The sequence below is a fragment of the Sus scrofa genome, chromosome 13, assembly GCF_000003025.6.
Source record: "Sus scrofa isolate TJ Tabasco breed Duroc chromosome 13, Sscrofa11.1, whole genome shotgun sequence".
NCBI lineage: Eukaryota > Metazoa > Chordata > Mammalia > Artiodactyla > Suidae > Sus > Sus scrofa.
Genome location: NC_010455.5, coordinates 80213888 through 80234946, shown reverse-complemented (window position 1 = coordinate 80234946; position 21059 = coordinate 80213888). Strand labels below are relative to the sequence as shown.

At 40.2% G+C, this 21059-nt stretch overlaps 2 protein-coding genes across 7 annotated transcripts in view; one reads left to right on the top strand and one right to left on the bottom strand.

The window, feature by feature from the left end:
• Positions 1-14487, top strand: part of COPB2 (coatomer protein complex subunit beta 2) — a 44349-nt gene extending 29862 nt beyond the window's left edge. Inside the window, exons 16-23 of one of the 2 annotated variants that reach the window (XM_021069531.1) lie at positions 1557-1667; positions 2898-3112; positions 4442-4534; positions 4624-4804; positions 4986-5054; positions 5210-5281; positions 5515-5612; positions 14370-14487. In XM_021069531.1, coding sequence (XP_020925190.1) covers positions 1557-1667; positions 2898-3112; positions 4442-4534; positions 4624-4804; positions 4986-5054; positions 5210-5281; positions 5515-5610 — 837 coding nt within the window. In that variant the 3' untranslated portion in view covers positions 5611-5612; positions 14370-14487. Of the gene's footprint in view, positions 1-1556; positions 1668-2897; positions 3113-4441; positions 4535-4623; positions 4805-4985; positions 5055-5209; positions 5282-5514; positions 7035-14369 lie in introns of those variants that run through there. The other variant, XM_005669884.3, reaches the window with a different exon arrangement.
• The window catches only part of MRPS22 (mitochondrial ribosomal protein S22), a 225452-nt gene continuing 207232 nt past the window's right edge, over positions 2840-21059 (bottom strand). For 2 of the 5 annotated variants that reach the window (XM_021069533.1, XM_021069534.1), the window contains 7 exons: positions 15714-15877; positions 14493-14657; positions 12188-12331; positions 11799-11882; positions 10828-10973; positions 7798-7906; positions 6400-6819 (listed from right to left, as the gene is read on the bottom strand). In XM_021069533.1, coding sequence (XP_020925192.1) covers positions 6724-6819; positions 7798-7906; positions 10828-10973; positions 11799-11882; positions 12188-12331; positions 14493-14657; positions 15714-15877 — 908 coding nt within the window. In that variant the 3' untranslated portion in view covers positions 6400-6723. Of the gene's footprint in view, positions 6820-7797; positions 7907-10827; positions 10974-11798; positions 11883-12187; positions 12332-14263; positions 14390-14492; positions 14658-15713; positions 15878-21059 lie in introns of all 5 variants that reach the window. The other 3 variants (XR_002337700.1, XM_021069532.1, XM_021069535.1) reach the window with 3 other exon arrangements.

Here is a 21059-nt window from a genome sequence, read left to right as displayed (position 1 = left end):
TCCTTTCCATGTGTTCTTAGGAGTTTATGCCTTAAAAAAAAGAATTCCTTGGGAGTTCCCATTGTGGCTCAGTGGGTTATTAATTTGACTAGGATCCATGAGGATGTGGGTTCGATCCCTGGCCTTGCTTAGTGGGTTAAGGATCCTGTGTTGTGACCTCGCCTGGGAACTTCCCATGTGCCACGGGTGTAGCCCTAAAAAAAAAAAATCTCTTACATGCTGTACAATACAGGGAACTCTACCCCAGTGTTAGGTGATAATCTATGTGGGAAAAGAATCTGGAAAAGAAGATGTGTGCATCACTTTGTTGTATAGAAGAAATTATCACAATATTGTAAATCAGCTACAGTAAAATTTTAACAAATGCAGATTATGAAAAGTTATCAGCTTTCAAATCATTAAAAAAAAACAAAAAAACAAAAAAAAACACCTAATCCTGTTAGTGTCATTTCAGTGATTTGGAGGAAAATAAGAGTAAGTATATAATTCACCTCTTTTATCTGCTTTGCCCACACCTATATCTGACTAGTTCTATTGCTCTCCCATCCTCCAGTCTTGGATTTTATATTGTCTACATCAGTGCTTGGGAAGAGCAGTAATGCAGATTATTCAGGACACCTTGTTATGTTGTACTTGTGGGTGAATGGAGTGAGGGGCAGTTTGTATAGTCTGGGAAGTGGTTGTAGACACAGTGGTATAGCATCCCGAACATCTAGCAGGCAGGAACTCAGAAAACTGTCCAGGCTTCTCTGTCCTGGCCACCCCTGACTGAGCATCACCCTCAGTCTGAGGAAGTCTTCTGCAGCCTGAACCTCTTGTCTCACATCCCACATCCCTGGAGCTGAAGAACCTGCCCATGGCAGACCCAATCAGCACGTCTGTCTGGAGGGAGACGTTAACATAGTAATTACAGTGGTTGGTTAAGGCCTGTTTCTGATGACTGAGTGGAGCATGAGCAGTCAGCTTTAGACTTCTGCCCTCTCACATATCTGCCGATGAATAAACTGGACATGAGACCAACAGAAAAGGCATAGGTACTGATAATCGATTGATGTCAGGACCTATCTGAAAGTAGCGTTTGCTGTGACCTGCAGATGGTAGAAAATTGGAAGGTTTTACACTGACTTCTTTTCCTCTGAGGCACTGGACTCGATCTCTGCGGCCCAGCTCGGCGAGAATATAAACAGCTGGGGCTTACTCCGTGCCCGTTGTTTGGAAGTGGCTCTTGTTCTGTGAACTTTCAAAAATCCTTCTCTTTTTGACATTTACATTTCTAAATTTTACTAGTTGTTTTACTTGAGTTTATCTAGCATTGGTGAGCTCCCACTGCTTAGGAAACAGTAGGCGTGTGACTGATCTTTGCGGGGTTTGTTCTTACCAGTTAATTTAATGGGTCCTTAATTTTTCTCATTGAATTTTTTTATCTGTTACTTTTAAGTAATGGGGCCTTCAACATCAGGAGTGTATTTTTAGTTTGAGAGGGAAATGGATAGTTTGCCGTCTGCCCCATATATGGTTTTTCTGTACATAAATACATACATATTTTCTCTCTTCAGGGCTTCAAGCAGCAAGCTCTTACAGTATCCACAGATCCTGAGCATCGCTTTGAACTTGCTCTTCAGCTTGGAGAACTAAAAATTGCATACCAGCTGGCCGTGGAAGCAGAGGTATGTGCTGATTCATGAGTTTGCATAACTGATGGAAAGGTTAATAGGTGCTTCTGTGTTTAGTGTAAGTTATGTTATTGAAATTTTCTGAAATGCACATTAGTGCTTTGATCTCTTTAAAAAATGAATTATCTTTGCATAAGTTAAATGGATTATATTTAATATATATGTGGAGATACATACATTCTACATATTTAATATACTCCTAGGATTTTAATTTAAGTGCTTTCTTATCTTACATGAGATCGGGTTTGGAGGAGAAAGAAAGCTAGCAGATAGTAGGTAAAGTAGTCTGGAACAATAAAAGAATGCAGACATGGCAGTAATTGCCAATATCCTAAACTAGTGAGAAAGACGTTGGTTTTAAAGAAGGGTTCTGACATTCTGGGATCATTTAATGACATTTTTATGGATCTTTGTATATTGAGGGCTCCCTGTTATGGTTTAAGTCTAGCACTTACTGGTAAATTCATTTCAGATGTACTAAATGAATTTTAGCTATGTTAAGATCATCTGAATGAGCAGTATTTTATTTGAGTTCTGAGAAGCTATAAATGACAGATAAATATATTTATTATTTAATACTTAAGGACATGAAATTTTTTTCTTAAAAATATTATTCGTTAAAGTAATTGCAATTTATCTTTAAACTCATTAGCTTTTTATTTTCACTCTGTAATTACAAAATAAAAATAGGCTGATAGTGATTATTCATGCATCATTAAAATTGATTTTTGAATTTTGTATATGTGAATAATTTCCATTGCCTCATTATACATTTTGTCATTCCAATCTCATTTTGATTGATAGAACCAACTTAAGCATAGCTCAGTATACATAAAGTATGTATTTATTTTTTTGTCTTTTTAGGGCCACACTCAGGGCATATGGTGGTTCCCAGGCTAGGGGTCGAATCAGAGCTGCAGCTCTCAGTCTACACCACAGCCATAGCAATATGGGATCTGAGCCGCATCTGAGACCTACATCACAGCTCATGACAGTGCCAGATCCTTAACCCACTAAGTGAGGCCAGGGATCAAACCCACATCCTTATGGATACTAGTTGCATTCATTAACCACTGAGCCACGACAGGAACTCCAAGGTATGTATTTTATAGATAATTTGTATAATTATATAAAACAGTCAGCTCAGATTAACAGGATAGCAACAATACAGGAAATGTTAATGTTTATTTAAAAGGTATTTTAACTCAGAAATTTTTCTTACAGTCAGAACAGAAGTGGAAACAACTTGCTGAACTTGCCATCAGTAAATGCCAGTTTGGCCTGGCCCAGGAGTGCCTGCACCATGCACAGGACTATGGGGGTCTGTTGCTTTTGGCCACTGCCTCTGGAAATGCTAGCATGGTGAACAAGCTAGCAGAGGGTGCAGAGCGAGACGGCAAGAATAATGTGGCATTCATGAGCTACTTTTTACAGGGCAAGTAAGTATTAGTCCAAGGTGAGAGTGGTCTTTGGAGAGGAACACAAAGAAGGCACTCTGGAGAACTCTAAGGGCTGGCCAGGTGGTGGTGTTTGTGGGAGCAGTCTGGACTCCTCGGTAGCACTCACCTTCAGCAAAGGATGCCCTTTATACATCTGGTCTCAGCGTTTGAGCAGAGTGAGCTCTTCAGGGCTCAGCTGGGAGAAATGTTAAACCCCGTTTTCAGCAGCCCTGCCACTTACTGGCTAAGGTATTTTATTTAATGACAGCAGGAGGCTGTTGGGGCTGCTTGCTTCATTTGGTAACTGAATGGCAGGAGACTTTATTACCCAAATTGAATAATTCTGATCTGTTTATATTTAACAAAAATAAAGGGGATGAGGATGCCAGTTTCTTTCAGATTTGAGTCCAGCTGTAAACATAAAAATGATATTCTCAGAAGTCTAGCAGTTAGTGCATATCTGATTTCATTAGATGACCATATTATGAGATGAAACAGGAAAGTATTAACTTGCCATACATACTATTTAAACCATTTAATCATAAGAACTTTGTATATGTATTTTATAACATGTATACATAAATTTATATACCTGTAAGAATTAAGTTTCACGGTTTCTTATCAGTAATTAAAAAATCCAAAAACACTTGGAAAATTTTATTTGGTAGCAAAACTTGACCTGAACTCTGAATATTATTATTAGTTGCTTTTACGCCACTTGGTAAGTGTTCATTGCATTTAGTATTTGTGTTATTTCAGAACACACAAACATTTATTAATGTTTGCGACTTTGATGCTGAGGATGTTATATACGGTATTACCTTTTTTAAAGTCCAAAAAGTTCTGACTTCTAAAGCACATTATCTACTTTATGAAACTTACACAGGAAAAAATCAAAATTAGAAAATGGACACTCGGATATTTTCTTACTGGGCACCATTGTCGTCCAGCACAGTCCATGTTAATTAAGAAGCCGCCCTCAGTACTGTACTTGTGAAACTGAGTTTCTGCTCCTCTGTTGCCCCAGCTCTAAATGTGCTCATCAAAACTGCCTTGTCTTAAAAAATCCCCTTTACAGTCTTAGCAAAGTTAAGGAGATGGAACATTGTCTCAAAAGCTGTCCTACCTCTCACAGTCCCAGAGTCCATGATTATGAAACAAACTGGTGAGGACAAGTTAATGGCTCAGTGACAGAAAAGAGGCCTATGTGTGGAAGTTGGAGAGGGAGTGCTGACTTTGCAGCACTAAATCCACATTTCTTCAGTGTGTTAAGTGCCATCATTATAGCATTTATTCTTGCTAACAGTGCCTCTCCTTTTGAATGTTTAGGCTTGATGCTTGCCTGGAGCTCTTGATTAGAACTGGACGACTGCCAGAAGCTGCCTTCTTGGCACGGACTTACTTACCCAGTCAGGTTTCAAGGTACAAACTTTTCATTTTAGGAAGAAATGATTCAGAGAAAAACAGAGCACTCATCCAGTCTCCCTTTGGCTCCATGATATCTATAATAGGGTGGTGAAACTCTGGAGAGAAAATCTCTCAAAAGTCAATCAGAAAGCAGCCGAATCCCTTGCTGATCCAACAGAATATGAAAACCTCTTTCCTGGATTAAAAGAAGCCTTTGTTGTGGAAGAATGGGTGAAGGAAACACATGCTGACCTGTGGCCGGCCAAACAATACCCACTGGTCACGGTGAGTGCCTGTGTGCCTCATTCTGGGGACTTTGGGTAGGAGTACATTCAGGACTTAAGGTTGTGAACTGTACCCCATAAGTATTGTTTGATTAAGAGCTAATATCTAGGATTTGGGCTATGTTCATAGATGAACTATGCCTTCTGAATATTTCATTTCATCATTGCTTTACTCTCTACAGCCAAATGAAGAAAGAAATGTTATGGAAGAGGCAAAAGGCTTCCAGCCGTCAAGATCTGCAGCTCAGCAGGTCAGTAGAATACTACAAGACAGTCTGCCTGAGATTTGTAGTTTTTAAGTGCCATCTCCCACTTCCTAACCGTAATCAGCCTTTCCTTTGGGGAAAAACTTCAAATTCTCTAACAAATTCCTTTGTCTTTATACTATCTCCACTTGGGTTTTCAGGAACTTGCTGGGAAACCTGCTTCTCCTACTCCTGTTATTATGGCCACCCACACAGGCAACAAAGAAGAAAAGGTACAGACATCATACCTGAACTTCCTGGCCAGCCCCAGCCTCATTCTCCCTCCCTGAGAATGTGGGGGTGGGACAGGCCCCTGCATTTTAAGTGATGTAATCAGTCCCAGGGCAGGGGCTTTGAAATGGGAAGATGCCTCTGTCGACTACTGTTCTAGTTCTCTTTGCATCATGAATCACATAATTTCTTTAACACGGTATTGTGTAACTCGCCCTTTTCCTTTTCTTAGCAGAGTTTACTTGAACTGGAAGTAGATTTGGATAATTTGGAATTAGAAGACATTGACACAACAGATATCAACCTGGATGAAGATATTTTGGATGATTGAACGTAATGTTTCCCATTTACCCAACTAAACAGATTATTATTATAATGGACAGGTATTGATCATTGCTCTGACCACAGTGCTTTGGACTCAGAAACTCCATAGATTTTTATATGTAAATGCTGTGGCCCACACAGGAGCACAGTGCCCTCCTTATCTTCAGAGAAGTTTATGCCCAGCACCTAAATCACTGTTTCCTTGTTAACTAAAACAACTGTGGGCTTTGATTTTTTTCGTACTATCATTAGACCACATCTCATAAAATCTTTTGAACTAATGAAGATACTTCATAGTTTCCTTTCTGCATAAAGAAAATACAACTCTAGTTTTAGAAAGCTGAGCCAAAACTACACCTCACCTAGGGACCAGTCCACATTCTCTTTTCTTTGAATAACTATTTTCAAATATCACCAGTCACATTTTTCCTAGAACTGAATATCCATGCTATAGTTTTCTAACCCCCTTTCCTTGATGTCACTGCATTATTCCCCTTAGTCTGTGCAGCCTTCTTATGCCTTACCCTGATTTTGTGTGGTAGGTACCTGTTTCTGGAATCAGGGTCTGAAACCCTGGCTCCTCTGACCTCATTAAGGTGGGCTCTATTTAAATTACCAATTGGCCCATTTGGTAACACAGAAAGGCATAGTATTTTTTTGTTGTTGTTTTTCTTTAATTTTATACTGTATTCATCTGACATGATTAGAGAAATTCATAATCAAGCACTCAAATATACTTTTCAATTGTCCCCTCATAGCCTAGGAAAGTAAGTGGAATAGCAAATTTTTCTTTGTATTTTTGAATTTAAAAAACAAAATTTTATTGGGAACTACCGATTTTGAAACTTTTAAATAGCTTAATAATAGTAACAGAGAAGTTAGTATTTAGTAAGATGAAATTTATTTTTAAAATGTAGGGAGTTCCCGCTGTGGTGCAGTGAGTTTAGGGAATCTGGCATTGTCTCTGAGACAGTGCAGGTTCAACCCCCAGCCTGGTGCAGTGGGTTAGGGATCCCGTGTTGCTCCAGCTGTGGCATGGGTTGTAGCTGCAGCTCAGATTCGATCCCTAGCCCAAGAACTTCCATATGCTGTAGGCACAGCTGAAAAAAGAAAAATATTTTTAGGAAGCTGCAGAATGGGTAATGAATGCTTCTTGATAAGCTTGCAGTGTTAATTCTATATATGCTCCCTTCTGTGCTTCTGTTTTTGCAAAGACCTGTTAAAATTCAAAAAAAAAAAATAAGACATACTATTGATAAAGTTTTAGTCTTGAAACATCACTAACATTTCTGTAACAGCAAAGTCCCAGTTTAAAAAGCCTTCCACATTTCATAGTATTTTTCTGTTTAATAAGCTTACTATACGGACAGAAAAAACAGTATCAACAATTAAAGCAATATTAATTCTAAATAAACACCAGCAGTATCAAAACATGGCTGCCATCTTTCAGAAAAAAAATTTAAAACCTGACATTGCTGGATCAAAAAGAAAACCATAGGTTTTTCAAGAGAAATCTGGAGGATGAGAGTTAGCAAACTAATCTTTCACTTTAAGGGATGGTTTCTTTCTACCCCACTACGATGTCATCATTGGTTTTTTTTACTCTTAGTAAGCTTTATAACTGCTTTGTATTATGCATAAAATATTGAGATAGAAGCCAGATCCACAAATATGTCTTTTCTGAGCACTAGAAGAGATGAAAATCATACAGTGGTTTCACCCTTCCCGTCCTGAAAAGTCATCATCTCATCTCTCAACATTTACAGAGACATTTACATAAGCCTATAGTTTTGAGAGGTATGCAGTTCCAAAATGGTAATGCAGCTAAGGCTTATTTATATACACACTTCCCTCCCTGCTTCTGGACACCTGAGCAGAATAGGAATGTGATCAAATTGAGGAATAGGAAGCTACAGTGGGGTCATGTGCTAACTAGCCCTCAACCACCCCCTGTTGGTGACCTGAGCACACAGATGCCAGTACTCGAAGAACAAGGGGGCTGCTGCCACACTGTCTATACTTCTAGGACTCCAGCTAGAGCTGTTTCTGTTGTCCTAACTGAAGAAATATGGGGGCTCTAGTCACTCTGGTTCAAGATGACAGATTTCTTTAGTTACTGTTAAATATGACTCACTTCAAAATTCTCCCCGACTCAATCGCCACACAATAGTCAATGTGGAAAAAGTCCTGTTACCTTAATTAAATGTAATCCCTCAGCACCCTGCTTTTTGGCCTCTTGAGCTGACTGACCGTCTGGATGGAGGATGTGATAGAGGTGGACCAAGCTGGTGGCATCACTGACTCTAGAAGGAAAGGGTTTACTGTTAAAAGAATTCACTATTTTGTTCTTTGGCTTCATAGTCCAGTAACAGTGTATGTTAAACTTTACATTTCAAACTTTCCTTGGGCCAAAAAAAAAATTTTTTTAAAGCCTTCAGTTTCATATTTTCAAAAGCACTTTCAGGAATATTGGCTAATTTAGGCTTAGGATCAACTTTGAGATAGGCAGAGCAGGAGTCAATATAGGCAAGTGTCTAATTTATGAAAGTGAAATATTCTAATATATATCCTGGCTGTATCCTTTTTGGAAGCAGAGTATCACTTCTCATAGACCCAGCATTCCTAATGGTAGATGACTTCCAGGCCAGCCCTCATCACCCACAGGTAACAAGTAATCCAACTCAGAGGGTGGGACTGTGCCTTCATCTCATGCATTGGAGGCTGGTGGTCATGGGAATGCTTACTGCACTGCCTTTACGTGCATTAGCAGTGATGTCTCCTGCTAATGAATTTTCATCGAGACTTTGAATTAGTGGATAAGTGCCTCTTTAAGAGGCATCCTAGGAGTCCAAGGCCACCTGTCTATTTACAGGAACCCACTGGTTGAATTAGCATCCTAGGGAAACAAATTTGAAATTATGCACACCAGACAGCAGGAAAATCAGGTTCTACCTCAGCATCTGTCAACCACAGTGTCACACAACTGAGGAAGCCAGAAGTTTATTTCTTATGGTTTGTACTTATTTTAGAAAACTATAAACAATTTTTATCGACATTAAAACCTAACCTAGCCTGGAGTTCCTGTCGTGGCTTAGCGGTTAGTGAACCTGACTAGCATCCAGGAGGATGCGGGTTCGATCCCTGGCCTCACTCAGTGGGTTAAAGGATCCGGCATTGCCGTGAGCTGTGGTATAGCTTGCAGACACGGCTCGGATCCCACATTGCTGTGGTCCCGATGTAGGCCAGCAGCTACAGCTCCAATTTGACCCCTAGCCTGGGAACCTCCATGTCTTTTTATGGGTGCAGCCCAAAAAGACAAAAAACAAACAAAAACCTTACCTAGCCTTCCACAAACTAAATAATCACTATCTTTGTCAATATATTCCTACTCTTTGCCACCTCAAAGCTGAGCGGGTATATAAAAATAACCCTTCCAGAGTGGGGTGACAGTGGGGAAAAGAATTTTCCAAGCCATGGTGACCTTAGAGAAATGCTCTGGGCTTATCCCAAGGCCCATTCACCCTAAAGGCCACCTCTTGGTAGAACTAAGAAAACCAGAGCTGAGACCAAAACTTTCCAAAGTAAAAAAAAAATATTAACGTTCATTAGAAATCTGTTGTGTTCCTAATAATCTAACAGTCCAATAAACATGGCTACAAAAGATGAACAGTAATTCCCTTTAGGAATTACTAAAGCATGTGAACCAATACAGAGTTTAACTGGGTTTCTGTAACAATCATGTTTAGGGCTTTTCATGGTATGTTATAACGCCTGGGACTCACAGAATAATTTATCTTCACATCAGGCCTGTATTTGAAATTAAAATAAATTTACATGTCCAGAAAGATTTTAAAAGAATCTTAATTCAGAACCAATAGTAGGAGCTAAGTGTAAAATAAACGTCTGCAGAGTCCCAATTCTGGTCTGGGCTCCATTCATTGAGGACTTGCACCCTCTACTGGTTAGGCTGGGATTTGTGGCAAACTGTCCTGTCCAGAACATCCACAGCAAGTTTTACTTATGCAGAGCAGGAAAGGTTAAGTACTCGAAATTCCCTCCCAGTATGCAGGTGAGCTGCTTCACATGTGAAGCTTACATGTGATGAGTAGTATTACAATACCACTTATAAAGAACTTTAATTTTCAAAGAAGCACATTTTGTATTGCTCTAATTTTTTCCAAAAATGTTACGTTGTTTTTATAATAAAATAATTTCAGAATATTGACATTTGAGAAGCTTTATAAGAAAATTCATTTACAAGAGATGTCACTGTTAATGCTCCCCAAGTCAGGCAGGTCATTTTCAAGCATCTTCATGACCACCAGCCAGCCCCCGGCTTATATGGGATGAAGGTATTATTTCTGCCCTTCACGTGCTGGTGAAGAGGGCTGGCCTGGAAATCATTTACCACTAGGAATGACGTTTCTATAAGAAGTGATGCTATTTCCATATGGGCTGTATTTCTTAGACAATATGAAACCTTCTAGTTCCAAATGCCTTTGTGTACATGATTCAGAGTACACAGAGGATACTCTGAGTCAAAACTCCTTACAGTCAAGGTGGCAATAATCATGAACCTTACTGACTTGACTACAGCCATGCCGATTTCTCTTGTCATTTTGGCCTGTCTCTAACTCACCCAATAGGGAGATGCTCAAAAACAATTTTTTCTTCAGTTTCATCACAAGTTATAAAGACACTATTATTTCAGCTACTGTACACACCAGTTGCATGCCAAAACACAATAACACATTCTTTGTTTCATGCAACTTTGGGGGAAAAAAAAAAAAAGTAACCTTTCCAATGCCTTAAAAATCTAGCAAAAACAAGGAGGTGCAAAAGCAAGAGTATTTTCATAAATTAAGTGACTTCTACTGAAAAGCCTTAAATAGTCCTATGAGAAAAATAAGCACCCATCAGGGGGTCTACTGTTTAACCCCCTCTTGAGTAGTTCAGTTCACTGATACCCAGGAGTACCAGAAAGGCCAGGGTATGTGGTACAGATCCCAAACCACTCACTCTTACAAAGAATCTAGCCCTGTTTACACAACACAAAAGCAAATACTGAGAAAACTGGGTTATGCTGGAAGAACAAAACCATAAATAAACTGATGTGAGTTATTTATCACTAGACAGTACTCTGTTATTGGAAAAATAACAGCTTAAATTCAGGTTTACTGTAATGGTCACAAGAATTTCTTTTGCTTACTAGGATCATACTTACAAATCTCTCTGAATCTGGTCAATCAGTAAGCCATCAATCTTTTTCTTATTTACAAAATACCAAGCCATTCCACCAAAGTGTCTTGTTGAACGTAAAAGGTCATACTTTCCACATTTATCTATATCTTCATAGGTGTGATGATGAATCTAGCCACAGAAAAAAATTTCAGAAATATGAAAAGAGAAGTGAGCAGTGTTACCAGGTATACATCTACTAGTATGAGAGCTGCCCAAGAAAGTATCAGTAAAACCATGCCTACTTACACATGCCCCCACTATCCTTAACCAGTCAGACTAGCCCTCCACTGTGGAAGTGTGTAGAGCCTAGAACTAAAGTCTGCCAACATTATTATAACCAGATCAACTACTCTTCAGCAGCCATGCACTATTTGTGAAGCACGTATCACATGTTTATGTGGACCACTGGAAATGACGGGCCACCACTCCTCCCCTTTTCCCTATACCATCAACCACCCCTTCCACCTTATCACACCCTTCCCCACAATCATTTCTGGACTGTAAGCTTTGACAGGGCTCCCATTCCGAGTTCATGTCATGGCTTGTACCTCCACAATAATACCTTATATGTGGATGGTACTGTATGATTATTAAATTAAACTGTAAGAAACATACATTGCATTTTGGTGAAGTTTAGTAAATAATTATTTCCTGTATGATAAGTTACAAAAAGAATAATCTCTGCCATCAAAGTTGGGGCCTAACTATCACTGACTACCTGTGCAACTTAAGTTACTTAACTCTCTAAAGTTCTCTCATCCTTAAGGGTTTTTGTGAGGATGAAAATATCTAGCTGGAATACACCAATACTCAGCAGATGTTCAGGCACATTTCCCCCCCCCCCCACTTTGATAGAAGTATCAAAGCTTATAACCTCACTCATTTGTGCTAGAATAAAATCCTACTCATAATCATATTTAAGCCCAGACTTCAGAAACTGTGAAGTATACTCACTTTGATATATTCAGCAGAATCTGGCTCAAATTGGGCAACGCAGAGATTGAGGACATCAACATGCTGGTCCTGGCTGTACATGGTCTAAACCCACACGGTGGAGGTGGAATTAGATGAGAACAGGAAAGCACAGCACCTATCCTGACACAACAAGCCTGCCCATCCACACACAGGCCCCATCTGTGCCCAGAAAGGTGGATGCAGAAACAGCACAGTCTTTGTAACTGTCCCACCTGGATTCAAATCCCAACTCAGCCCATTACAAGATAGATAACTCTATTTATCCTCAGGAAAACCTGTGTTTATCAAAGCAAAATGCCAACACCAGAGCCAACTGGTTCAACAAAGAAACCATGACCACTGTCTCTATGAAATCAAAGTCACCTTACCTGAAGATTTTCTTCCTTGAAAATTACTGGTGTTAAAATTCTACGACCTTCTCTTGGGAAATAAACTTGAATCATTCGGTCTCGTTCTTCCCAAGAGGCTTTGCGCAGTGTGCCACTTGGTTCTCTGACGACAATAAAACGCTCCTGAAATAGCAAACAATCAAGGATGAGTTTGTGAGGACTTATTTTTAGATCCAGTGTCCCACTAAGCACCATTATAAGACTAATTTGCAATCAACAATATAAAATACAACTGGGAAACATAAAAATGCAATCATGTTTATGATTTCGATGATAATTTTAAACCTAAAGACTTGGTAAGATTTGATTATTTCCTTCACAAATCACTGTTGTGCCTCTGACAACCTTTTTGAATTTTTCCTTTCCCCATCCTAAAGTCTCATCTAGACAGACTTTACTCCTTTATGATTTGTGTTTAAAGTTCCAGGGATAGAGTTCTCATGCGGCACAGTAGGTTAAAGATCTGGTGTTGTCACTGCAGTGGCTTGTGCTGCTGCTGTGGTACAGGTTTGATCCCTGGCCCAGGAACTTCCACATGCTGTAGGCATGGCCAGAAAAATGGAAAAAAGAAAAAAAATGCGCAGAGAGAATAGGAACAAAGCCAAGGAGGAGGACTCTTTTTTTTTTTTTTTTTTTTTTTTCCCAGCTCTGCACCTGTGGCATATGGAGGTTCCCAGGCTAGGGGTTGAATTAGGGCTGCAGGTGCTGGTCTACACCACAGCCACACACAGCAACACAGGATCTAAGCAGCATCTGCGACCTACACTGCAGCTCACAGCAACACGGGATCCTTAACCCACTGAGTGAGGCCAGGCACTGAACCCGAATCCTCATGGATACCAGCTGGGTTCATTTCCACTGAGCCATGATGGGAACTCCAAGAATGAGGAGTCTCACTCCCACACATCTATGCTTCCTCATGCTGGCAGGAGACGACTGTGTGAGAGAGATTGGTCTACCTGCCTCTGGTCTCTTCCAGCTTCCAAATTCCAGGCCACACTTCTTCCACTGAATTCCACTCACTCTGTACTTTCAACTGGCAATTTATCATGTGCAAGATGCCTGACACCTCAGCTACTGCTACTATTGTTACAGAACTGGAAAAGGTCAGGAACTATGGATTAGAATTCTTTGCAACATCCAAAGTGACTTACATAGAGCTTTGCACTTAGAAGAAAAATGATACACATCTGATTACTGTTTAAATTAACCAGATGGTACTGACGCTCAACTCTTCAGAGGTGTTAAGAGTCTCTGAACGTGTTTTGAGGATAATATAATTAAAACTTGCATCAAGCATTGCAAATCGAAAAGGAAAGGAAAAAAACAGATGGCAAAGTAACACAATTAGTCCTCAAATGAATTTTGGTAACTTGAATTCCAAGTTCCTTTCTCCCTTGGAGAGTTACAAAATGCTCCCACACCAGCTTTCAGTACACTGCACACATATTAAAGTACTCCAAAGCAGAAATTCCAACTACAATGAAAACTCTGATCCCTCTTAACTGCATCAGATATACAGGGGGATGTACAGACATGGACACTGCTCAAATCATGTCTGCTTAACCTTACCATATGTGATAAAAGATTAGCATAGGGTGGCTCCTTTCCCAATCCTATCGCTATGCAATATTCTGCTGCATTTTGCAAGCTGAACTGTAAGTTACTCCTCTTGCTCTTTGCTTGAAAAGGCTCAAATATAAAAACTAAAATATTTTAGAAATGCCAGAGTGTTCTTTTGGAACTGGCAATCACGGGGAGAGGGGCTAGAGAATAAAAACTACAATGAATAAAGTGGTGTTGTCCAAAAATTACTGGGGAAATCTGCCATTCTAACGCAAATTCTGGAAAGTCAAAATTCTTTGGAAAGTCTGAGTTTTTTGGGCATCACCAAGAATTTACAGGAAAGAAACCCTCCATCTTCTCACAAAGCGTCATCTAATAAGGAAGTCAGTCTAGGTTGGGTAGTAAGACTCTCCCTGCTCCCACTGCCTTGAATTTTTCGCCTAGCTGAGGTTTGGGGGTGAGTGTCTGTCTTGTACTATCTCGGCACACCTTTTCTCTGCAGTCAATCTGGAACAGACTGTGTCCACAATCTGAAGGGAAATGGTGACATGATGATGTGATGCATTTTCCTTCTTCTTTCTGCTGTATCTGCCAGGTCTCACCCAGTCAGAAATTCTGGTTTGGAAGATTCAGAGACAACTGGGTCACACGATGTTGACCCTCATCCCTCATCTGCACATCAAATAAAGATCATTTGCAATTTAGACATAATACTCACCCGGTGTGGTATGCTGTATGATATATCAGTAAACACATATTTGGCTGTTTCTGTTCCTTCCAAAATCTTATCTTCAGCTAACACATCATTTATTGGAGCCCGCTCTTCCAGAACTGGTGGCATTTTTAATCGGACTTTAGCTGCCTCTACTGCCTGTTTTGTAGCCTAATGAAATACAATAAATCTTAGAGGAAGCCACAAGGTTACAGACCTAAAGGATCATCTGACAACAGTAGATACTAATCAAAAGTGCTAAAGGCTGCAAACAGAAGACGATGTAGCCACAAATCAGTGAATGAAAAGCCAGACTTGGGCTCCTAGGCCCTGGCCTTTGCCTCTGTGGGGTGGCTGGGAGCACCAGCTACAGGCTAAACCATTCTCCAAACAGCAAGGGAATGCTCTGAGACAGAGCTAGGCCAAAAAGCTGCCTGACAAAGAATAGAGGATTTCATTTATCGGGTACTTACCATGTGCCAGATATGATTCAAATACTCAATGTATTTGGCTCATTTAATGCCCACAACTACTTTATGAGCTAAGTGCTAGTGTTACATCACCTTACAAGAAATAAAACAGAGGCACACAAATGTTAAGCAAATTGCTAAGAAACCGCAGCACTGGGATTTGAACCCACACAACTTAATTCCAGAGCCCATACCCGTAACCACTGAGCACACTGCTATATGCCATTGTGTTAACAGTGGTTACCTCGGAGAGGTGAAAGGGGGCCTTCTGTTCTTCATGTAATATACTATTGGGTATTTGAATATTTTGCCATGACTCTTACTTTTGAATTAGGAAGAAGCACAGTAATACTTCATATATTCATGCATCAAAGTCTTCTCTACAAAGCACTCAAAACTCATGACTCCAGGAAGACATTTGCCCGGAGCAGGATGCTGTTCCAAAGAATCTCATAATCTCACCAAAGCCTCAGCCTCAAAGCAGCTCACCATAAATGTTTCTCCAGAAAGGAAGCTGGAGCAGGGAGGATGCCTGGGCTGGTTTTAGACCTGATGACATGCCCAGTCTGCCTAATTCTGACCACAATCCCTGCTCTTCTCTGCCTGACCGCTCACATTTCTTTTCTCAGTTCTGTGCCTGGAACTCCCCCTCATTGGTGCCTGTGGAAGAGCAGCTGTCAGCAGATGGAGGGGCCCTGGAAATCCTGTTTAATTCTTTAAAGAAAGCTATTCTGCCAATATTCCTGCATTCACATACCTCTTCCAGCTGTGCTTGGGTCATTAGCTTATAAGTTGGTGGCTTCAGTTCTTGTAAAGCTGGCTTAAAAATCTTCTGCAAATCCAAGCCCGTCATCTTGATGAGTATGTTTTGGACCTCCTCATCCATAAATGTAGGCTTCCTGATCTCTGAGTTGCCAGATTCTGTCAAAATGGATTATAAGAAAGCAAAATGACAAGCCAACAAGACCTCTAAATGAAAAATAAGTCAACAATAAAAATGACTAACATAATGTCTACCTCAGGATGCATAATGCCAATACCTACAAGATTCATTCATTTAAATTTTACTGAGCATTCACTATGATAAAGATATAGTTTCAGCCAAAAAGGCAAAGTCTAGTGGAGGAAGCAACAGGAAAAAAGTAGTTAATGCAATATTAATAACAATAATGGATGTTACCATTTACAGAGCTGTCTCCTATATGCCAGGCATTACACACATTTTCAGAAAAGCTTACAACAACCCACAAAATAGGTAATGATATCTCGATTTTGTAAATGAGGATACTGGAATCTACCTAAAGACAACTAACTATTAAATGATAGAGCCAGGATTTAAACCGAGGTTTATCTTACTCTAGAGCCTAGATCAATTCCAATCTACCACCATGCTCCTCAGAGTAAGTGCTACATACAAGGCAAGTACAAGGAGTGGTGTACAAACTATTACATTTAGAATGGACAGAAAGAGGCAAGATCAAGAGGGCAAAAGAGTAGGACATGGTGTTCACTTTGTCCCACAAACACTTAAAAAAAAAAACCAAAACAACCATGTAGGAGTTTTCAGTGTGGCTCAGAGAGTTAAGAACCCCACATAGTGTGTATGAAGATATGGGTTTGATCCCTGGCCTTGCTCAGCAGTTTAAGGATCTGGTGTTGCCATAAGCTGTGGCCTATGTCCCAGATGAAGCTTGGGTCTGATGTTGCCATCTCTGTGCTATAGGCCTGCAGCTGCAGCTCTGATTCAGCCCATAGCCCAGAAACTTCCATATGCTGCAGATGTGGCCATTAAAAAAAAAAAAAAAAAAAAAATCTACATGTAGAATGATTCACACAGAACATCTACTGAACACTAGCAGACCTCAGACTTCCCCAAAGAGCAAAAAACCCTCTACATACTTAGGCAGAACAAAAGGAAAAAAGAGAGAGGAGAAAAGGAATCAGGATGGGGGCAGCACTCCCAAGAGCAATCTGCACCACCTAACTGACGGGGAGATCAGGTGCAACAGAGGGGGAGCCTCAAAGCCTAGGAGCAAAGCACAGTAGCTGGACTGAGGAAGGCAAAGCAGAGAGAGAGCCTCACAGACAATCAATACCACTGTTTGGGGCACCACAGCCTGAGACATGTGGGTGGTGCTGAGACTTGAGCTATGGAGATCAGCTCAGGGGAGAGGATTAGGGAAACAGCCTTGGGAGGCTAGGGAGCTGTGTGCCACAGCCGAGGGAGCACGGGAAGAGGCCTGGGCCTACAGGAGAAATAACGCACCACTGCTGGGGAATGCAAGAGAAGTGGGGTGTGGGCTACGGGTGCAGGTGCAAACCACCGCAGCCATCTCAGACTCCAGAGGTGGGTGCGGCCTGCCACCACTAAGGGTCCCGTGACCAGGAACCACCTGCAGCCCCAGTCGTCTCAGAGGTTGCCACTGCAGAGGGCTCTGCAACTGAGTGCCACCCATTGCCCTCAACTCTGGGGATGCACATACCCCACCACTGCCAATGCCAAGGGCTCTGGGTGCCACCCCGACCACCCTGAGGGTCCCCTCCACTGCCAAGGGCCCAGCAACCAGATGCCGCCTGAAAGAGTTTCCCATTGTCCCCACCTCCCTGGAAGCACACTCAGACTGTACACCTTCATGCCCCCATCAAGGGGATAACAGCCTCCACACAGTGAGAAAAGAGACAGCAAGCATCCAAACCAAAAGCAGCCCTGATGCCAAAAAAATAGTAAGCCCTGTAAGCTACCCAGGAATGTTCCTGCATATAAATAAATAGTCCTCTAAGACTACAGTAAATAACTGTTTTCACTGATCTCATAGAGTAAGAAAAATATAAGCAGGAACCATTCCCAGTTAAAAGAATACGAGGAAATTCCCCTGAAGGTGCAAATTATGAAACAGACTTCTGCAATCTAACAGACGCCAAGTTCAACAAGGAGGTAATGAAAATACTGAAGGAATTAAGAATGGATATCAATAGTAACACAGATTACTTTAAAAAGCAACTAGAAACTATGAGGAGGAGGCAGAAAAAATTAGAAAATTCATTTGCAGAGACAAAAGTTGATTTAAAGGCAGTGAAGAGCAGAAAGAAGTGTCTTGGGAGACAGAATAATGGAAATCACTCAATCAAGACAGCAGACAGAAGCCCAAATGAAAAAAAAAAAAAAGAAAGCAACATAAGAAATCTATAGGATAATATATAAAGTGTGCCAATCTACACATAATAGAGATTCTAGAAAGAGAAGAAAAAGAGATTGAAAATATATTTGAAGAAGAGCTCCTGTTGTTCAGCAGAAACTAATCTGACTAGCATCCATGAGTACACAGGTCTGATCCTTGATCTCGCTCAGTGGGTTAGGGATCCGGTGTTTCTGTGAGCTGTGGTGTATGTCACAGACTTTGGCTTGGATCTGGTGTGGCTGTGGCGGTGGTGTAGGATGGCAGCTACAGCTCTGGTTCGACCCCTAGCCTCGGAACCTCCATGTGCCGTGGGTGTGACCCTTAAAAAAAAAAAAAAGAAAAGAAAAGAAAGAAAATATATTTGAAGAAATCATGGCTGAAAACCTTCCAAATCCAAAGGAAACAAAAATCCAGATACAGGAAGCACAAAAGGCCCAAACAAGTTGAACCCAAACAGATCTACACCAAAACACACTATAATTAAAATGGCAAACATTAAAGATAAGGAGAAGATTCTAAAGGTAGCTTAGGAGTTCCTGTCATTGGCACAGCAGAAAACAAATCCGACTAGGAACCATGAGGTTGTGGGTTCAATCCCTGGCCTTACTCAATGGGTTAAAGATCTGACGTTGCTGTGAGCTGTGGTGTAGGTCACAGACACAGCTCAGATCTGGCGTTGCTGTGGCTCTGGTGCAGGCTGGTAGCAACAGCTCCAATTAGACCCCTAGCCTGGGAACCTCCATATGCCGTGGGTGCGGCCCCAAAAAGCCAAAAGACAAAAATAAATAAATAAAAATAAAATAAAGGTATAGCTTAGAGAAAAACAAATAGCTAGTTATAACGGGACCCCCATGAGACTATCAGCTGATTTCTCTACAGAAATGCTATAGGCCAGAAGAGATTGGCCATATATATTCAAAGTTCTAAAAGGGAAAAACTTGCAACCCAGAATACTCCACTCAGCATGAGTATCATTTAAAATAGGAGAAATAAAGAATTTCTCAAACAAAAAATAAAAGAATACAGCAATACCAAACCCATTCTAAAAGAAATATTGAAACGTTTCCCCTAAATAGGAAATAAGTAAGAAGATATAAATTGAAGGAAATCACAATTGGAAAGTAACCACTTAAGCCAGCACACAGATAAAACAAAACAAAACTATTTGTGAAAGTGATGATAAACATAAGGAACAGCAAAAGGATAAACATGAAGATGTAAAACAGGACATCAAAATCATGAAATGTGGAGAAGAGTAAGAAAATCTAGACTCTCTTTTTAAGAATGTGTTTGAGCCTATATGACTATTAGGTTAAAACAAGCAGATACAGAAAGAGGTTAACGTGAAAAATTGGGCAACCACATTATTAAAACCAAACAATACATTCACAAAAGCCAAAAAGAAGAGAACACAACCATAAAATAAAAGGAAATCATCCAACCAAAAAAAGAAAAAAAGGTACAAAGGAGAAACAGTGAATTGACTAGAAAACAAGGTTTAAAATGGCAAAAAAATACATATTTATTAATAACTACCTTAAATGTCAATGGACTGAATGCACTAATCAAAAAGGAGAGTGGCAGACTGGATAAAAAAACAAGAGCCTACAGTATGCTGCCTACAAGATACCCACCTCAAGGCAAAAGGACACATATAAATTGAAAGTGAGAGGATGGAGAAAGGTATTTCATGAGAATAGAAATGACAGTAAAGTGAGAGTTGCAATACTCTTATCAGACAAAACAGAGTTTAAAACAAAGGCTATAAAGAAAAAGGACACTATTTAATGATAAAAGGATCAATTCAAGAAGAGGATATTACACTCATCAACATACATGCCCCAATAGAGAGCACCCAAATACATAAAACGAATGCTGACAGCAGACATAGGAGTTCCCATAGTGGATCAGCAGTAGTAAACCCAACTAGTGTCCATGAGCATTCGAGTCTGATCACTGGCCTTCTCAGTGGGTTAAGGATCTGGTGTTGCCATGAACGGTGGTGTAGGCTGGGTGCTGCAGCTCTGATGTGACCCCTAGCCTGGGCACCTCCATATGTCACAGATGTGACCCAGAAACACAAACAAAACAAAACAAACAAACAGACATAAAAGGAGAAACTGATCGGAATACAATAATAGTAGGGGACTTTAACACCCCACTCACATCAATGGACAGATCCTCTAAACAGAAAATCAATAAGGCAAACAGAGATCCTAAATGACACAACAGAACACTTAGACGTAATTGCTATTTTTAGGACATTACATTCCCCCCCCCCAAAAAAAAACACCCGGAATATACATTCTTTTCAAGTGCACATGGAACATTTTCTAGGATTGTCCACATACTGGGACACAAAACAAGGTTCAACAAATTTAAGAGTACAGAAATTACTTCAAGCATCTTCTCTGACCACAACAGCATGAAACAAATCAGCCAAAGGAAAAAAAAAAAAAAACAAGAAAAAACTGACTACATGCCACTAAAAAACCAACAGGTCAATGAAGAAATCAAAAAGGAAATTAAAAAATATCTTGAGACAAATAACAATGAAAACACAACCACATTAAAAATCTATGGGGCATCACAAAATCAGTTATTTTTAAAATTTTTTTTATTTTAATGATTTTTATTTTTGTTCCATTATAGCTGGTTTACAGTGTTCTGTCAATTTTCTGGTATAGCAAGGTGACCCAGTCATACATACATACATACATTCTTTTTCTCCCATTAACATGCTCCTTCATAAGTGACCAGATATAGCTCCCAGTGTTATACAGCAGGAGCAAAAACAGTTCTTAGAGGGAAGTTCAGATCAATACAGGCCTTCCTCAAAGAAAACAAGACAAAACCCTCAAATCAACAACCTAACCTACCACCTAAAAGAATTAGAAAAGGAAGAACAAACAAAACCTAAAGTC